The following is a 17,263-nucleotide window of genomic DNA, read 5'->3' on the forward strand; positions in this document are numbered from 1 at the left end:
GGGAACAGGAAGTAAAGACGACAGACAAGACACATGAGGGGAAACTTAACAAAATAAAACAGGAAGTGACAAACAAAAACACAAAGACAGACAAAACCAGACTAGTGTCTGGCAGCAGGTGTGACATAACCTTGTTAATCACAGCTGAGGCTAAATGTAGAGAAATATTCGCTTGGACACAAAACATATCTCTGGGTGTTTTCAGGTTAAATTGACATAAATGGGAAATATTCACATGTAAGTGCTTCAGATTTCCATAAACCTTCAGATCTGCTTCTGTCTCAGCCTTCAGCAGCGAATATGTGACTGAATACAGACTGAACTGAAGCCTGCACTGGTCCAAGCTTCACCTTTTCTGCAGGTAAACATGATCCTGTGCTGCCATCTGGTGCATGTATGTAGAACTACCTCAGGTTTAGGTCCATTCAACTCATTCCAGGCCTTAGAGCACAGGTGTCCAACATGAGGCCCAGGGGCCAAACCCAGCCCACTAAAGGGTCCAGTCTGGCCTGTGGGATGAATTAGTGAAATACAAAAATTATACTGAAGAAACTAACAATTAATGGTGTAAAAATCATTTTAACCCTTTCATGCATAGTGGTCACTATAGTGGACAGTTGTTCTCCAGCTGTTCTCTTGTATTTTCATGGGTTTAGTTGTTTCAGTTCCATATCAGCCGACACAGTGGACGCTTATGCACCATCCCATACACTGACATTCAGACCATTACTGTAACTTTTCTGTTCTTGATAAACCTGATCTGCACTAACATGTTTGAGAGTAAATAAATTACAAATTGTTATTAGACTGTAATTAACAAATTAACAAAAAGTCATTTTTTTTTTGCATATTATCTCCATGAAGTGAGTAATAACTAGTATCAGAGTATGTTAAAATGTGAGAAAACATCAGATTAGCAGCATTAAAAATGTTTTTATTTCAGAGTTTTCACACAGTATGTCACTTTCTGATGACGGGTTTCAAATAGATGTTTCTTTGCTTCAAAAATTAAACATATGATGTCCATCTGAATAGACATTTTTGTAAGTCCATGGAAAAATAGGTTCATTACAAAAAACCTCAATTGCATTGTTGTTTTTTCAGATGCTTAAAGAGGAATAAAATCACTCAAGAAAAAAATATTGACTATTGACATGCATGAAAGGGTTAATTCAGTTCCACATACAGACCAATTGGATCTCAGTTGGGTCAGATCAGTAAAACAATATCATAATAACTTGTAAATAATGACAACTGCAGATTTTATCTTTGTTTTAGTGGAAAAAAGTCAAATTACATGAAAATGTTAATATCAACAAACTATCCTCTTCCAAAAAATGTGAGTAATCTGAACAAACATGAACAACCCATCATGTCTTAGAGACGTAAAAACAATGTTACCAATATACTGCCTGTTACTAAATGTTTTGTGAATTTTTAATTGTAATCTAAGTTGTAATGCACATATGTAAACGATAAACTGATAAACTGAGGCAGAATATTGGTAAGATCGCACTTAAAACATTTAAAGTTGTTCATGTTATTCAGATTTTTAAGGAAATGTTGTAGATGTGAACATTATCATAATGTAATTTGACTTTTTTCACTGTTATTATTTTACTGGTTCAGCCCACTGCAGATCATACTGGGCTGAAAGTGGAACTGAACTAAAAGGAGTTTGACAGCCTGGGCCTAGAAGGTGTGTGTATGTGCATATGTATATGTGTGTGTATGTGCATATATATAAATAATTTTATTTATTTATGTTCTGACCACTCCCAGCCTGTGTTTTCTTTTATTATTTTGTTTTGTGTGTGTGTGTGTGTTTAAAAAAGAAAAAGAAAAAAAAAAGCAATAAATAATAAATAAATAAATACATACATACATACATACATACATACATACATACATAAATACACAAATACATAAATACATAAATAAATAAATAATCCTTTCATGCATGAATTACGAGAGCCTTAATCAAGATTTTTTTTTTTTTCCTGAGACTTGTTATTCCTCTAGGCATTAATAAAAAAACAATGCAATTGAAAACATTTTTAATGAACCTGTTTTTCATGGAGTTGCAAAAATGTCCCCTCAGCTGAACACTATACATTTAGTTTTTTGAAGAAAAGACATGTACATATTTACTGACATACTGTGTGAAAACTATGAAATAATAACATTTTTAATGCTGCCAATCTGATGTTTTCTCACATTTTAACATACTCTAATAGTTCTTACTCACTTCATGGAGATAATACGCAAAAAAAAAAAAAAAACAACAACTTTTGTTTAAAAAACAAAAAAAACCCTGTTAATTACAGTCCAATAACAATAACAAGCAATTGATTTACACTCAAACACGTTACTGTAGATCAGGTTCATCAAGAACAGTAAAGTTACATTAATGGTTAATGGTAATTAATATTAACGGTAATGGAATGTCAGTGTATTATGGGATGTCACATAAGTGTCCACTGTGTTGGCTGATATGGAACTGAAACAACAAAAAACATGAATATACAAAAGAACAGCTGGAGAAGAACTGTCTACTGGAGTGACCACCATACATGAAAGGGACAAACAAACAAACAAACAAACAAACAAACAAACAAACAAATAAATAAATAAATACAACAGGTGATAACTTACCTATCCCCAGTTCCTTGATGATTTTCTTTTTCAGGTGCATCACAGTTAAATACTTCATCTGGTCTTCACTGTTGCACAGGTCAATGATCTTTTCTTCACAATCAGCTGGACCCCCATAATAATAATAATAATAATAATAATAATAATAATAATAATAATAATAATAATAATAAAGGTCTGAGGGTCACGTGGTCTCTGCACAGGTGAGACTGGATGAGATGTGATGCGTCTGTTGTGTCTGTTGCGTCTGTTGGTTGTGTGTTTTTCTGATGGTTATCCTCTTAAATACACAAACACAACAGAAAGCAAACACCTACAACCTGCCTTATAATTAGATCTTAAAAAAAAAAAAAAAAAGAAAAAAAAGGGTCAGGTGACTTATGGGAATGACAGGTGGAGGACATAACCAAACTAAAGTGTTCGCAGACTTTGTCACAGTCAGTAGTCCGACTCCTGAGTCAGGATGGGCGCAAAACTGTCAAAGAAGAAAGAGGAAGAAGAAAAACCGAGTTAACGAGATAAGGAGTGAAAACCGTGAAGAAGAAGTCTGGAGAGGAGACTCATGTGGAGGGGAGAAGATGTACGAGCCCAGGGACCCCACATTGACATTAGAAGAAGAGGAGGATGTCCTGGACTGTGAGTAAACAAACGTACACTGGAAAGACAGTCTGAATTCAAATAACACACAAAGAAAGTAGGTTTATTATTATCATTATTATTATTATTATTATTATTATTGCGATCGACACATCACATATATTCCATCCATACCAGGTTTTTCATGTAAATAACTGGGTTGAATAGAATAGAATAGAATAGAATAGAATAGAATAGAATAGAATAGAATAGAACAGAACTTTATTTTCACTGTTACAGGAACAATGAAAATCCGTTTTGCAGCTCTGTTTCTGAAAAATATCACAAAAACTGTACCAACAAATAATAATAATAGTAGGGCTGGGCAAGTTAACGCGTTATTACCACGTTAACACATTCATTAAATAACGCCGATAATTGTTTTCATCTCGCGTTAATGCCGTTCTGCCTTTTAAACAAGTCTTAGTTCATTTATACATACGGACTCTTATTTTGAAACTCATGCTTTTATTTTGGCACTCCAAACGCACCACGCGCCGGTGCTGTGTATAAACTGTGCACGAGCTGAGAGGAGAAAAGAGCAAACTTTCCTTTAATGCTGAATCAAAGTGTGTAACTCCTGCAGTTCAACACCTGTATGTATCAGTCATTCTGTTGTTTACTAAATAATTTCATATACAAACGTGCCGTTAGAAACATGTTTATGACGTCATTTTGGATGTGTTTATTACAGTGTGTTATTAGCATGTTTAAGCTAATTGGTTTATGCTAGCAGTCGCAGATGGGTTGCTAATTCTTTCTGCAGGCTCATGTTAAGTTGATGTAAATTCACTGGTTGTGTTTAATATGCCAGCCTTTGAACTAACCTGTACTTATTTACCATGTGACTGTTGGATTAGCAGTTAATTTAAGTCTAGAATAATTACATCTGTGCGTTCTCTGTGAATATGCATATCATTAATAGACATAACTAATTGATTTATTTTGTCTTTATTTTTATTAGTTAGTTCCTTCTTATGTCCGAACTGACTACAGTAACACTGAAAGGACAAAACATACGTTAGTGCAACTTATTCCGACCACTAGAGGGCCCCCTTTGCTTGGTTCTAACAACTGAACATCACATATTATTGGGCTTATTAGTATTAGTACTTATTAGTGGGACTAAGACTCCTGTCAATCACTCACAAGCGGAAATAAACTGGTGTGGACATAAACGTGTAAAAGTATCGGTCTGTTCCATGGACATTTTCATTTTAAGTGTCTTCAGATGGTGGGGGGGGAGAAGGACACAGGTGTGTGGAAGCACTGACATGTGCAATTATTTTTATCACCAGAGTACTTCAGTCTGAAATATCACTGAAAGGAAATACACACTGTAGACGCCCCCCCCCGCCCCAAATATGACTATGTGATTAATCGCGATTAATCGCAGAAATCCATGCGACTAATTGCAATTAAAAATTTTAATCACTGCCCAGCACTAAATAATATACTAAATTACAAAGAAATACTATACTGTAAAAAAAAAAAAAACAACCAAACAAACAAACAAAAAAACGTATTATTCCAGCTGCTGGGGTGCCAAAAAAGTACTTTTAAATAACGGAAAATAATCATCTCATAAAAATACAGTAATTTTCCATAATTAAAATACAGTTTTTTGCCCTAACTTTACATGATACAATGTTTAATATAGAATATTTACATGTATTAAAACAATCAAATTACCTATATATGTATATATATATATATATATATATATATATATATATATATATATATATATATATATATATATATATAAAATATATATATATATATGTGTATATATATATATATATATATATATATATAATTTTCAATGAGACTCAGTTGTCCAATCCACTGATAAAAACTGTATTTGGACAGTTTATCAGTGCTTATACATGTTATACATTCACAGAAATACATTTATTTAACATTTTTGTTGTGAAACCTCCCGTAATTACACAAGATATTTGTCAATTAACAAACAAGTCTGGTTAAACTTACAAAACAAATATTTCTTTTACAGTTAATCGTAAGTAATTTTATCTCGATTTCATTTATTTATTTATTTTTGCAATAGTAAACTTTAAATTAACAGTTTAACCTCATAAATAGAAAAGAAATATGTGTGAAATTCTGATACATTTGCAAATGTATTTTTCTGTGAAAAAAAAAAAAATTCTTTTAAAAAATGGAAATTTTATGGTTATTCACAGTTACAGTTTTTTCATGTTATTTTCCATTTGACATGTAAAATCACAGTCTATTTTTGTCATTTCATTGATATTTTCCTGTATCTTAAAAATACAGGAAAAATCTGTAAAATAAACAGTGAAAATTCTGTTAAATTACTTTTTTTTTCATACAGTGTAAAATATGCAAACGCTAACTCTATATAATATAGATGAAAGAACTATACACAAGATATAATGGATATATATACAGTCAATCAAGATTAAAATAACAGGGACAAGATAAAAGCAGAGGTTTTTGAGGAGTGAGAGGGGTTTACAGGGGTCACAAAATTACGTTGAACCTGTTCCTTCCCACCTAAATTATGTTAATTTCCTCCCATTTGTCATTCTAAGTTACAAAGCTTATAATTGAAGGACAAAATTAAATAATGATGCCTCACTTAAAAGGTAACAACCTCTAGTTCCAGACATTTTTTTTTTTGAGCAAATTGTTATTTTTAGTATGTGGCTAAAATACAGCCTCTACAACATAAGGTTAAATTTAGCTGATCCCCCCCCCCCCCCCAATTTAAAAACCTATTTTTAAGGAGGAACATAATTAATCAGACAGTCCCATTAGTTTTAATGATATCCAGATGATTCTTTCAATAATTACATTTTTCCTAATTTCATTGCACATGACAATATACAATGTAGACAATGTTGGCTTTCAAAGACATGTATTCAGTCAGAACTGCTATGCCATAATTTGATCTAATGACTAATCTCACGTCATGTGTTTTGTGTGTGTTTCTTAGTTGAACTAGATGAACACAAATCCCTACGAGGCCTGATGTCCTGGGGTCACGCTGTCACCCCCATGTCTCTGACCAAATGGTGTGGAAGGCTGTTGGACCAGGTGAGTCCACCATGAGTTTATATCAGTGCCATCAATCTGGTCTGAATTTAGAAGGAAGCAAACACATTATTATACTGGAACAAGAGCATGTGGTCCAGTCTGTATAATAGATAGATAGATAGATAGAGAGAGAGAGAGAGAGAGAGAGAGAGAGAGAGAGAGAGAGAGAGAGATAGATAGATAGATAGATAGATAGATAGATAGATAGATAGATAGATAGATAGATAGATAGATAGATAGATAGATAGATAGATAGATAGATGATAATGGATGGATGATGCACAGGTGGATGGATGGAAGGGAGGATGATATAGATGGATGGACGGACGGTAGGACGGATGATAGATAGATGGATGATGATGAATGGATGATGATGGATGGATGGCTGGATAGATGGATGATAGATAGATGGCTAATGATGGATGGATGATGCACAGGTGGATGGATGGAAGGAAGGATATAGATAGATGGATGATGATGGGTGGATGATATAGATGAATGGATGGATGGATGGATGGATGGACGGACGGACGGATGACAGATGATGGATGGATGACATTAATAGTATTTATTACAATAAAATTATCTGAGTTTAATCTCAGTCTCTGACTCTTATGAGTTTTTTCTCATATTTATATAATACAGTATGAACAGAAAATATCCATGTTTTATTTCTTGTACTTTTAATCAAAAAACTGATTAATTGAATTATTCTTAAAGAATATTTGAGGTTTTTGAATTGAGTTGTTTTATTTTTTATTGTTGAATTTGATTAAACTGAGCCCAGTCACAAACACTTCTGTCATAATTCCAAACCCATGTGGTACTGGTCATATTTAAAGGGGTTTCCTTTGTCTGTATAGACCTGATGACTCACTCCATGTGACCTCTGACCTTCACACTGATCTGGTTATCACGGTAACAGCAAAAAAAAACAACAATGAAAAAAATGAAGAAAAAAAAAAAGGAAGCAGCTCAGAAAGTGGAGAATAAAGAAAAGCAGAAGTTTGTGTTAGTTCCTGTTCAGACGACATGAAGACTCGGTGTGTGTTCCATCGTCTCGGTGAGTCCAACCATCAAACACTGGCCTGATCGATCACTGATCGGACCCATGGGTTCCTGATCAGGTCCACTTGAACAGGATGAGGTCAAAGGTCAACGTTCAGACGGAAAGGAGCAGTTTGATCCTGGGTTTGATGTGTCGACTGGAGCCGACCTTAAAGGCGTTTCCATGGCGCCAGACGACAACACACAAACAGCTGATTGGACCGATGATTGATCTGTATTGATTAGAAGTCAAACATTATTAGTGTTGATTGGTTCCATTAGAGTCAGTTTGAACATTTGGATCAAAGAAGTCCATCTGTCCTTCAGAAGTGTTCAACTGAACCTTCTGCTGTGGAGCTGAATGACAGCTGTCAATCAAACAAAGGTCTGTTCAGTCTGGTTTAAACTGGTCTGTTTAGTCTGGTTTAACTGGTCTGTTTAGTCTGGTTTAACTGGTCTGTTTAGTCTGGATTAACTGGTCTGTTTAGTCTGGTTTAACTGGTCTGTTTAGTCTGGTTAAACTGGTGTGTTTAGTCTGGTTTAACTGGTGTGTTTAGTCTGGATTAACTGGTCTGTTTAGTCTGGTTTAACTGGTGTGTTTAGTCTGGTTAAACTGGTCTGTTTAGTCTGGTTTAACTGGTCTGTTTAGTCTGGTTAAACTGGTCTCTGGTGGGTCTGTTTAGTCTGGTTCAACTGGTCTGTGGTGGGTCTGTTTAGTCTGGTTTAACTGGTCTGTTTAGTCTGGTTTAACTGGTCTGTTCAGTCTGTTTTAACTGGTCTGTTTAGTCTGGATTAACTGGTCTTTTTAGTCTGGTTTAACTGGTGTGTTTAGTCTGGATTAACTGGTCTGTTTAGTCTGGTTTAACTGGTGTGTTTAGTCTGGTTAAACTGGTCCGTTTAGTCTGGTTTAACTGGTCTGTTTAGTCTGGTTTAACTGGTGTGTTTAGTCTGGATTAACTGGTCTGTTTAGTCTGGTTAAACTGGTGTGTTTAGTCTGGTTAAACTGGTCTGTTTAGTCTGGTTTAACTGGTCTGTTTAGTCTGGTTAAACTGGTCTGTTTAGTCTGGTTAAACTGGTCTCTGGTGGGTCTGTTTAGTCTGGTTCAACTGGTCTGTGGTGGGTCTGTTTAGTCTGGTTCAACTGGTCTGTTTAGTCTGGTTCAACTGGTCTGTTTAGTCTGGTTAAACTGGTCTGTGGTGGGTCTGTTTAGTCTGGTTCAACTGGTCTGTGGTGGGTCTGTTTAGTCTGGTTCAACTGGTCTGTTTAGTCTGGTTAAACTGGTCTCTGGTAGGTCTGTTTAGTCTGGTTAAACTGGTCTGTGGTGGGTCTGTTTAGTCTGGTTCAACTGGTCTGTTTAGTCTGGTTAAACTGGTCTGTGGTGGGTCTGTTTAGTCTGGTTAAACTGGTTTCTGGTGGGTCCCTTTAGTCTGGTTCAACTGGTCTGTTTAGTCTGGTTAAACTGGTCTCTGGTGGGTCTGTTTAGTCTGGTTAAACTGGTCTGTTTAGTCCGGTTCAACTGGTCTGTTTATTCTGGTTCAACTGGTCTGTTTAGTCTGGTTAAACTGGTCTCTGGTGGGTCTGTTTAGTCTGGTTAAACTGGTTTCTGGTGGGTCTCTTTAGTCTGGTTCAACTGGTCTGTTTAGTCTGGTTAAACTGGTCTCTGGTGGGTCTGTTTAGTCTGGTTTAACTGGTCTGTTTAGTCTGGTTTAACTGGTCTGTTTAGTCTGGTTTAACTGGTGTGTTTAGTCTGGATTAACTGGTCTGTTTAGTCTGGTTTAACTGGTGTGTTTAGTCTGGTTAAACTGGTCTGTTTAGTCTGGTTTAACTGGTCTGTTTAGTCTGGTTAAACTGGTCTGTTTAGTCTGGTTAAACTGGTCTCTGGTGGGTCTGTTTAGTCTGGTTCAACTGGTCTGTGGTGGGTCTGTTTAGTCTGGTTTAACTGGTCTGTTTAGTCTGGTTTAACTGGTCTGTTCAGTCTGTTTTAACTGGTCTGTTTAGTCTGGATTAACTGGTCTGTTTAGTCTGGTTAAACTGGTCCGTTTAGTCTGGTTTAACTGGTCTGTTTAGTCTGGTTTAACTGGTGTGTTTAGTCTGGATTAACTGGTCTGTTTAGTCTGGTTAAACTGGTGTGTTTAGTCTGGTTTAACTGGTCTGTTTAGTCTGGTTAAACTGGTCTGTTTAGTCTGGTTAAACTGGTCTCTGGTGGGTCTGTTTAGTCTGGTTCAACTGGTCTGTGGTGGGTCTGTTTAGTCTGGTTCAACTGGTCTGTTTAGTCTGGTTAAACTGGTCTGTTTAGTCTGGTTAAACAGGTCTCTGGTAGGTCTGTTTAGTCTGGTTAAACTGGTCTGTGGTGGGTCTGTTTAGTCTGGTTCAACTGGTCTGTTTAGTCTGGTTAAACTGGTCTCTGGTGGGTCTGTTTAGTCTGGTTAAACTGGTCTGTTTAGTCCGGTTCAACTGGTCTGTTTATTCTGGTTAAACTGGTCTGTTTAGTCTGGTTAAACTGGTCTCTGGTGGGTCTGTTTAGTCTGGTTAAACTGGTTTCTGGTGGGTCTCTTTAGTCTGGTTCAACTGGTCTGTTTAGTCTGGTTAAACTGGTCTCTGGTGGGTCTGTTTAGTCTGGTTCAACTGGTTTCTGGTGGGTCTCTTTAGTCTGGTTCAACTGGTCTGTTTAGTCTGGTTAAACTGGTCTCTGGTGGGTCTGTTTAGTCTGGTTAAACTGGTTTCTGGTGGGTCTCTTTAGTCTGGTTCAACTGGTCTGTTTAGTCTGGTTAAACTGGTCTCTGGTGGGTCTGTTTAGTCTGGTTAAACTGGTCTCTGGTGGGTCTGTTTAGTCTGGTTAAACTGGTCTGTTTAGTCTGGTTAAACTGGTCTGTTTAGTCCGGTTCAGCTGGGCTGTTTAGTCTGGTTTAACTGGTCTGTTTAGTCTGGTTAAACTGGTCTCGGGCAACATGGTGGTACAGTGGTTAGCACTCGTGCCTCACAGACAGAAGGTCCTGGGTTCGATTCCAACACCAGTCGATGGGGGTGGGGCCTCTCTGTGTGGAGTTTGCATGTTCTCCCAGTGTCTGCGTGGGTTCTCTCCAGGTACTCTGGCTCCTCCCACCATCCAAACACATGCACTGATAGGTTAATTGGTTAATCTAAGTTGCCCACAGGTGTGAATGTGAGAGTGATTCTTTGTCTCTATATGTTCAGTCTGTGATGAACTGGTGACATGTCCAGGGTGAACCCCGCCTTCACCCATAAGTAGCTGGGATAGGCTCCAAGTGACCCCCGTGACCCTAGTGAGGATAAAGCGGGGTCAGAAAATGAATGAATGAATGAATAAACTGGTCTGTGGTGGGTCTGTTTAGTCTGGTTATACTGGTCTGTTTAGTCTGGTTAAACTGGTCTGTTTAGTCTGGTCAAACTGGTCTGTTTAGTCTGGTTAAACTGGTCTGTTTTGTCTAGTTAAACTGGTCTGTTAAGTCTGGTTAAACTGGTCTATTTAGTCTGGTTAAACTGGTCTGTTTAGTCTGGTTAAACTGGTCTGTTTTGTCTAGTTAAACTGGTCTGTTTTGTCTGGTCAAACTGGTCTGTTTAGTCTGGTCAAACTGGTCTGTTTAGTCTGGTCAAACTGGTCTATTTAGTCTGGTTAAACTGGTCACCTTCTGTCTGTCCACTTCCTTAAACTGACTCTGAATCAGATTAAGTTGTTTTTTTGTTCAGACTGAACTCTGTCTCGTCCACAAACATGTCCAACCAGAGACCATTAGTGAAGGAAGACGCTCCACTGTGGACAACAGAGGACAACCACAACACTGGGGTCACTGGACACTGTTGGTTTGGGTTGAACTCTGACCTGTGTCCTCTGACCTCTTACCTGTGTCCTCTGTCCTCTTCAGGTGTCTGTGTCCTGCTGCTGTCTGGACTGACTGTTTCTTCAGGTGAGATGATGAATTCAACCAATCAGACTCAATAACAGTTGGACATTTGGTCCATGTGTCTTTAACCTGTTGAATGTGTTGATTCTGTCCAGTCTCTGTGGACGTCCGTCCAAACCGTCAGCAGTTCTTCAGAGGAGACAGTTTGTCTGTGAGTTGTGCAGATGTTCAGACAGATGGATGGACAGTGAAGAGGACACTGAGGAACGGAAACACTGGGACATGTGCAGAGTTTGGAAGGATAGACGGGTCATTCTGCGTTGTCAATCGTCTCACGCCAGAGGCCAGTGGAGTTTACTGGTGTGAGACCAGTTCAGGACAGCAGAGTGACCAGGTGTCCATCACTGTAACAGGTGAATAAACTGAGCTGTGATTGGTTGAAGTGTGTCTCTAACAGGATTGGTGGTTCCTGAGGGAACTCCAGCTTTAACTGGAGGTTTCCAGTGTGGCCTTGTGGGTAGCAGGTTCTGTTCCAGACAGTGGACGTGGACCACAGCTCAGTCTGACCACCAATCAGCTCTCTGTATAGTTGGTGTGAGGAAAGTGGGCGGAGTCACACACATATTAGCTGTAGATGAGGACATCCCATATTCATCTAGTTTCAGATGTGGACACAGTTCAATGTTGAAGTCCCCCTTATGACCTTAGATCAGAACCACTGCTGGGAGTCCACTGCATGTGTGTGTCCTTTGTCTTTATTTGTGTCTCTGCTCTCATTTGTCCAACTCTGCTTGTATTTAACAGATATTTCTGTAATTTTGGACATCCCTGCAGTTCCTGTGGAGATAGGAAGTGATGTCACTCTGCACTGTAGAGTCAGAGGTGGTTCAACACTGAAAGCCGAGTTCATAAAAAACAGTCAGACACTCACACCTGTCCCAGTAGAAGAGTGGACCATCTCTGTAGACCACCTGTCTGATGCAGACCAGTACTCCTGTTATGTTCCATTGGTTGGTGAATCTCTAAAGAGCAGCCTGAGGGTCAAAGGTGAGGACTGTGACATCACTTCCTGTTCATAAAGTACACATGACAGAACAGATGTAGGTCCCCTGGTGGACACTCATAGTACTGCAGTTCAACATTTTCACCACAGTCAAACGTCTCCATCGTATGTTTCTATAAACACAGCTCAAACCAACAGATAGAACATGGATCTTCAAATCTTTGGTCACATGTTCCATCCGTAAAGTTGGTTTCAGATTTGACAGCTCTTACAGCGCTTTGGTTTCTGATCCAGGATTCAGTTGAATTGAATTCATGTAGATCATGAACATATGAAGTCAAACCAAAGTGGTCCCAGTATAAATCCTTGTGGAACACCAGTCCATGTATCCACATCAGTGCATTTCTAGACTGTCTTCTGTCTGTTATGAATGAGTGTAAATGTTGGACTTCCTGTTGGGTTCAGGGTTTTTTTCCACAGACGTTGTTCTTCATCTGGACCTGATCCATGGAACCAAACGTCTACGTCAACGTCAAATGAACTGAGACTGAAGATGATATTCTGTTGTCTCCTACAGGTTCCACTACCACTGATCCTACAACTTCTCCCTCTGGTTCCACCACCTCGATCATCATAGCTGTGGTCTCACTGGTTGTCCTGCTTCTGATTCTGGTTCTGCTGCTGTGGAAGAAACACAAAGGTGATGACCTGTCTCAACCAGACGTTAAATGTTTCATAAATGTCCCAGAGGTTTTGGTTCAGGTTAGTTTTAAGGGTCCAGTGTTCTGGTCCTCGTCCAGTGTTCTGGTCCTGGTCCCAGTCCTGGTTCACAGTGTGGTTCTGATGTGACGACTCCTCTTCTTGTGTCTCAGGTGACAGTGACTCCTCCCCTCCTGTAGATGTCACGTATGCTGATGTCACCATCGCTCAGGCAGCCAATAGGAGAGGTAGGAGACGCACCTGCACCTGAACCAGGTTCACTTAGATCCATGTGACCCGTTACCATGGTGATGTGTTTGTTTGACAGATAAACATCATGGAGAGGCTGAGACAGTGTACGCTGGAATCAAAACAAACACTGAAGGTAAACAAACAAATAAATAAATACATAAACCAACGACATTGTAGACTGTCACCATAAGGAACTGGACCTGATATGACTCAGCTTGTCCCAGTTCTGACCACGAGGAACATAAATGATGTTGAATGTAAAGTCCAGTAGCTGCTGTGTCTGGTACCAACGTCAGGGAGGCTGAGAATCCTCTGGGTGATGGATCAGAAAGTGTAGGGGAGTGGTTCCGACACAACAGGCTCTCAGTGCGTTTGGTCGCTCGTAGAAAGACGAACAAATCCTTTTTGTTGGAAGTTAAATGGTATCTGCAACTTCTGTTGGAATAATATGGCAGCAGTCGTCCTCTGGTGGGTCTTCAAGTCGCTCCAACCTGCTGATGATGCAAAGGAACATCATCAGCTCTATGAAATCCATCTGCTCTAACTGTTGTTGGTGATGAAACCATGGATGTGTTTGCAGATGCTCCTGGTCTGAGTCCAAGTGAAACCAGTCGGTAACTTTACCTAAAACCTTACGTGCCCACATACGTTAGACACTTTTACACAGATTCCAGAATAAAGGTCAGATGCTGATCCCACCTTTTTTCCTTTTTTCCAATCAAAGGGGCGGGGACACAGCGGATAGTGGGACGTATCACTTCAGGGTCAGAAATAGCCCAAGCATAGCAGTGTTGCTAACCTCTCCAGAGTCAGCGCATGTTTCACCGTTCCAAAAATGTTAGCATAGATAGAGTCCTCCGCTAGAAGTGACGACAGCTGGTGGATCTGGGCGTGTCCCCAGTCCCACATCTGTCTGAAGGTGTTGATTTGTTTACTGTTAACGGCCCACGCTAATTTTTAAATCCCCCCGGTGTGGGAGAGGCAGCGGGTGCATACAAAGGCACTGGCATGGATTCCGTGGCAGTTGCCCCAAGTACTGCAGCTTCGTGCCACGGGTGAAAATACCTTGTTGCTTCAGCACCAGTGGCATCTAGCCGCAGCACCATTATCACAAAGCCGTGGTACGTATGTTGGTATGTAGCCACGGCACCAGTAGCATGAAGCTGTGGATCGAAGTGGTTTATTATGGAGTGAATAATTTTGACCTGTTTCAGGAGCTGAGGACGTCACCTACAGTCACGTCGTCAGCAACGGTCAGAGGTCATCCAGACGGAACCATGGTAACTGTGGCAACATCTTCTACGTCTTTTACCAGGGTTTCGTGGCATTTTGTTTTTGTTGTAAAAGTCTTTTTTGTGTTTTTCGCAGCTCAGTCATCTGATCCTGACGTGGTTTATTCATCAGTCAGACCAAGAAACACATGACCAGGAACACACAGCAGGTTACCACGGTAACGTGGACGCCAAAATCCATGTGTTTCATTCCTTAACCAGGAAACGTAGATCAGCTGGTGGGTGGAGCCGTCTGTTTTATTGGTGCAGAGCTGTGGATGTTCACTTTTGTTCCGTTGTATTTAATAGATGTGTTTTGTTTCTTTGCTCCACACTGCCCTCTGGTGGTGACGTCATGTATTAAATTAAACTGGACTGAATCCTGTTTCCTGTTTCGACCTTTTGTGTGCGACTTTTTCTATTGTTTCCAAACTGTCGGACTCTTTGACTCACCCACCCGCTTTTATCCATATCTTCGTCTAAAGTCATTATTTATTTACTGTATGATGTCTTATATTTGTGCTTTGCAATATCTTCTGTTCTTCACTGCAATTTTTTTTGAAGAAAAGGGTTTTGTGGATGCGCTCCAGTTGTACTCTGTACTAGGAGCAGCGGCCTGATGTCCCTAATCATTGAAGTTAATTTCGTTTGATGTACTCTGTACTGTCAAATGACAATAAAGGCAATTCAGTTCAATTCAATTTATGTCGAAAAGTCTGGAAATATCACAAAACCTTCGATTCTTAAAAAGAAATTGAAGATTTAATCAACATCATTTTATGAATTCTTTAAAAAAAAATGCGATAATTATATTAATGCAAAACACAGCTTTTGTTTGATTTTTGGTCAAATGTTTTTTTCTTACTAAAAATACAACTTGTTTGATGTATTTTGTTGCATATTTTCCGTTATTTTCAACTGGCCTTTGTGTTTTTGTCCTAAATTCAGTTGGCCTTCACTCAGATGTTGAACCGGTCTGGGACCCGGTTCTGGGTCACGACTTACCATTTAAGAAAGTCGGACCCACACGAGTCATTTTTATAACTAGTAACAACTCAGCAGACTTTGGTACATTTGAACAAATTTGGGTTTAGTTCAATAGTTAGTTTAGTTTATTTAATTTAGTTCAATAGTTTAGTTTAGTTCAATAGTTATTTACTTTAGTTTGGTTCAATAGTTACTGTAGTTTTATTGAATTAAGTTTCAATAGACAGGTTTTTCGTCTTTCTTCACACAGCGTCTCCTGTTTTGTGTTTTTTATGTCAATCAGGGGCATTTTCTGTCAGTTCATTATTTTATTGTAAATATTGAAGTTTCAACTCTGATTTTGATCAACCTTAAAGGAAACTTCTCTCTGCCAACAGCAGCAGTATCATGGGTAATTTATTGTTTAGAGCACAACAGGAAAGTCCAGTTTACGAAACATCCTCATGAACTATAGCAGCTCCGCCCCTTTTGGTTTCAACATTTAGCCATTGTTCCATATTGATGAAGAAATGGATTTCAATGCAGTTCCTCATTCAACAACTATGTACGTCTGTACTAAAAATAAGAAAGAGGAACTGTGTTCATAAAGACGACGATCAGCATCAGAACAACATGAAGAACCCATCTGTTCTGTGGGGTGAGTTCAGACAGGCAGTCATACATTCATTTGTTGATTCATTTTTTCATTCATTCATTCGTTCTTCCATTCATGTGTTCATTTGTTTGTTTGTTCGTTCGTTCGTTCACTCATTCATTCATTCGTTCGTTCACTCATTCATTCATTTGGTCATTCATTCATTCATTCATCTTCCAGTCCTGTCATCTGTCTTATCTTTAAACCCATTGTTCTTGTATAAAGGAGTTGATCGTCAGCGTACGATGTGATTCTTCTGATGTTTGACCTTTGAACGTCACATCAGCTGTTGAATGATGTGGGCTAAACTGGTCCTGGACCGTGTGGGTCCACATGGGTCCACCTCACATCCACTTGTCTGTTTGGGTGGTTGGACTCTCTGATGCTTTACAAACAGACTGAAGAACGAGGGAACAGGAAGTTGAACCAAGGCCTCACACTCAGCTTTCAACTGTCAGTGTTCGACCACAGGAAGTTTCAGCCGCTAACGTCAAAACCACAGCGTTGTCTTTGGTCGGAAACAAACGGAGGAAGACCAAGATGGGTTTGAGGACTTTAGAACCAACTCAGGGTTCCTCGGGGTTCTGCAAATGTTCTCCCATACCCAGTAGAACATGTGGAAGCTCAGACCAGTAGAAGACGTGTCTGAATAGTCAAACTAGTGCAGTTGTTTGACTTCCTGTTCCAGGAGGCGGAGCTCCAACACATGAACGTGATGTTGTCCAGTCCATGACGTCACTGTCTGTGGTCTCAGGTTTGTCCACCTCTGGACAATGTCCAACTGGTCACATCAATGACAGACACACAACTGTTGAACAAGCACTATGACCTCTGACCTGTGTCCTCTGACCTGTGTCCTCTGACCTCTGACCTGTGTCCTCTGACCTGTGTCCTCTGTCCTCTGACCTGTGTCCTCTGACCTCTGACCTGTGTTCTCTGACCTCTGACCTGTGTCCTCTGTCCTGTGTCCTCTGACCTGTGTCCTCTGACCTGTGTCCTCTGACCTGTGTCCTCTGACCTGTGTCCTCTGACCTCTGACCTGTGTCCTCTGTCCTCTTCAGGTGTCTGTGTCCTGCTGCTGTCTGGACTGACTGTTTCTTCAGGTGAAATGATGAATTCAACCAATCAGACT

The 17,263-nt window shown here is 39.4% G+C and overlaps 2 protein-coding genes across 3 annotated transcripts in view; both read left to right on the top strand.

The window, feature by feature from the left end:
• LOC115421084 (uncharacterized) overlaps nucleotides 1-17,263 on the top strand; it is a 43,818-nt gene that overhangs the window by 20,544 nt on the left and 6,011 nt on the right. Inside the window, exons 1-2 of one of the 2 annotated variants that reach the window (XM_030136795.1) lie at nucleotides 16,101-16,134; nucleotides 17,193-17,234. The exons of the other annotated variant lie outside the window; for it this stretch is intronic. Of the exons in view, the coding sequence (XP_029992655.1) occupies nucleotides 16,110-16,134; nucleotides 17,193-17,234 (67 nt within the window). The 5' untranslated portion in view covers nucleotides 16,101-16,109. Of the gene's footprint in view, nucleotides 1-16,100; nucleotides 16,135-17,192; nucleotides 17,235-17,263 lie in introns of those variants that run through there. 2 annotated transcript variants of the gene reach the window in all.
• On the top strand, nucleotides 7,393-15,399 carry LOC115421080 (uncharacterized). Its single transcript, XM_030136791.1, has 9 exons — nucleotides 7,393-7,438; nucleotides 11,307-11,348; nucleotides 11,441-11,698; nucleotides 12,090-12,332; nucleotides 12,866-12,988; nucleotides 13,161-13,235; nucleotides 13,316-13,372; nucleotides 14,454-14,519; nucleotides 14,608-15,399. Exons 1-9 carry the CDS (start codon nucleotides 7,408-7,410, stop codon nucleotides 14,661-14,663), a joined length of 951 nt encoding a protein of 316 aa, XP_029992651.1. The 5' UTR covers nucleotides 7,393-7,407; the 3' UTR covers nucleotides 14,664-15,399.

The sequence above is a fragment of the Sphaeramia orbicularis genome, chromosome 6, assembly GCF_902148855.1.
Source record: "Sphaeramia orbicularis chromosome 6, fSphaOr1.1, whole genome shotgun sequence".
Taxonomy (NCBI): domain Eukaryota; kingdom Metazoa; phylum Chordata; class Actinopteri; order Kurtiformes; family Apogonidae; genus Sphaeramia; species Sphaeramia orbicularis.

Bases quoted from the DNA above. Each gene is read 5' to 3' on its own strand.
- LOC115421080 (XM_030136791.1), top strand. From the start codon at position 7,408: ATGAAGACTCGGTGTGTGTTCCATCGTCTCG. The intron at 11,349-11,440 runs GTGAGATGATGA...GATTCTGTCCAG, and splicing joins TGGACTGACTGTTTCTTCAG to TCTCTGTGGACGTCCGTCCA. The intron at 14,520-14,607 runs GTAACTGTGGCA...TGTTTTTCGCAG, and splicing joins GTCATCCAGACGGAACCATG to CTCAGTCATCTGATCCTGAC.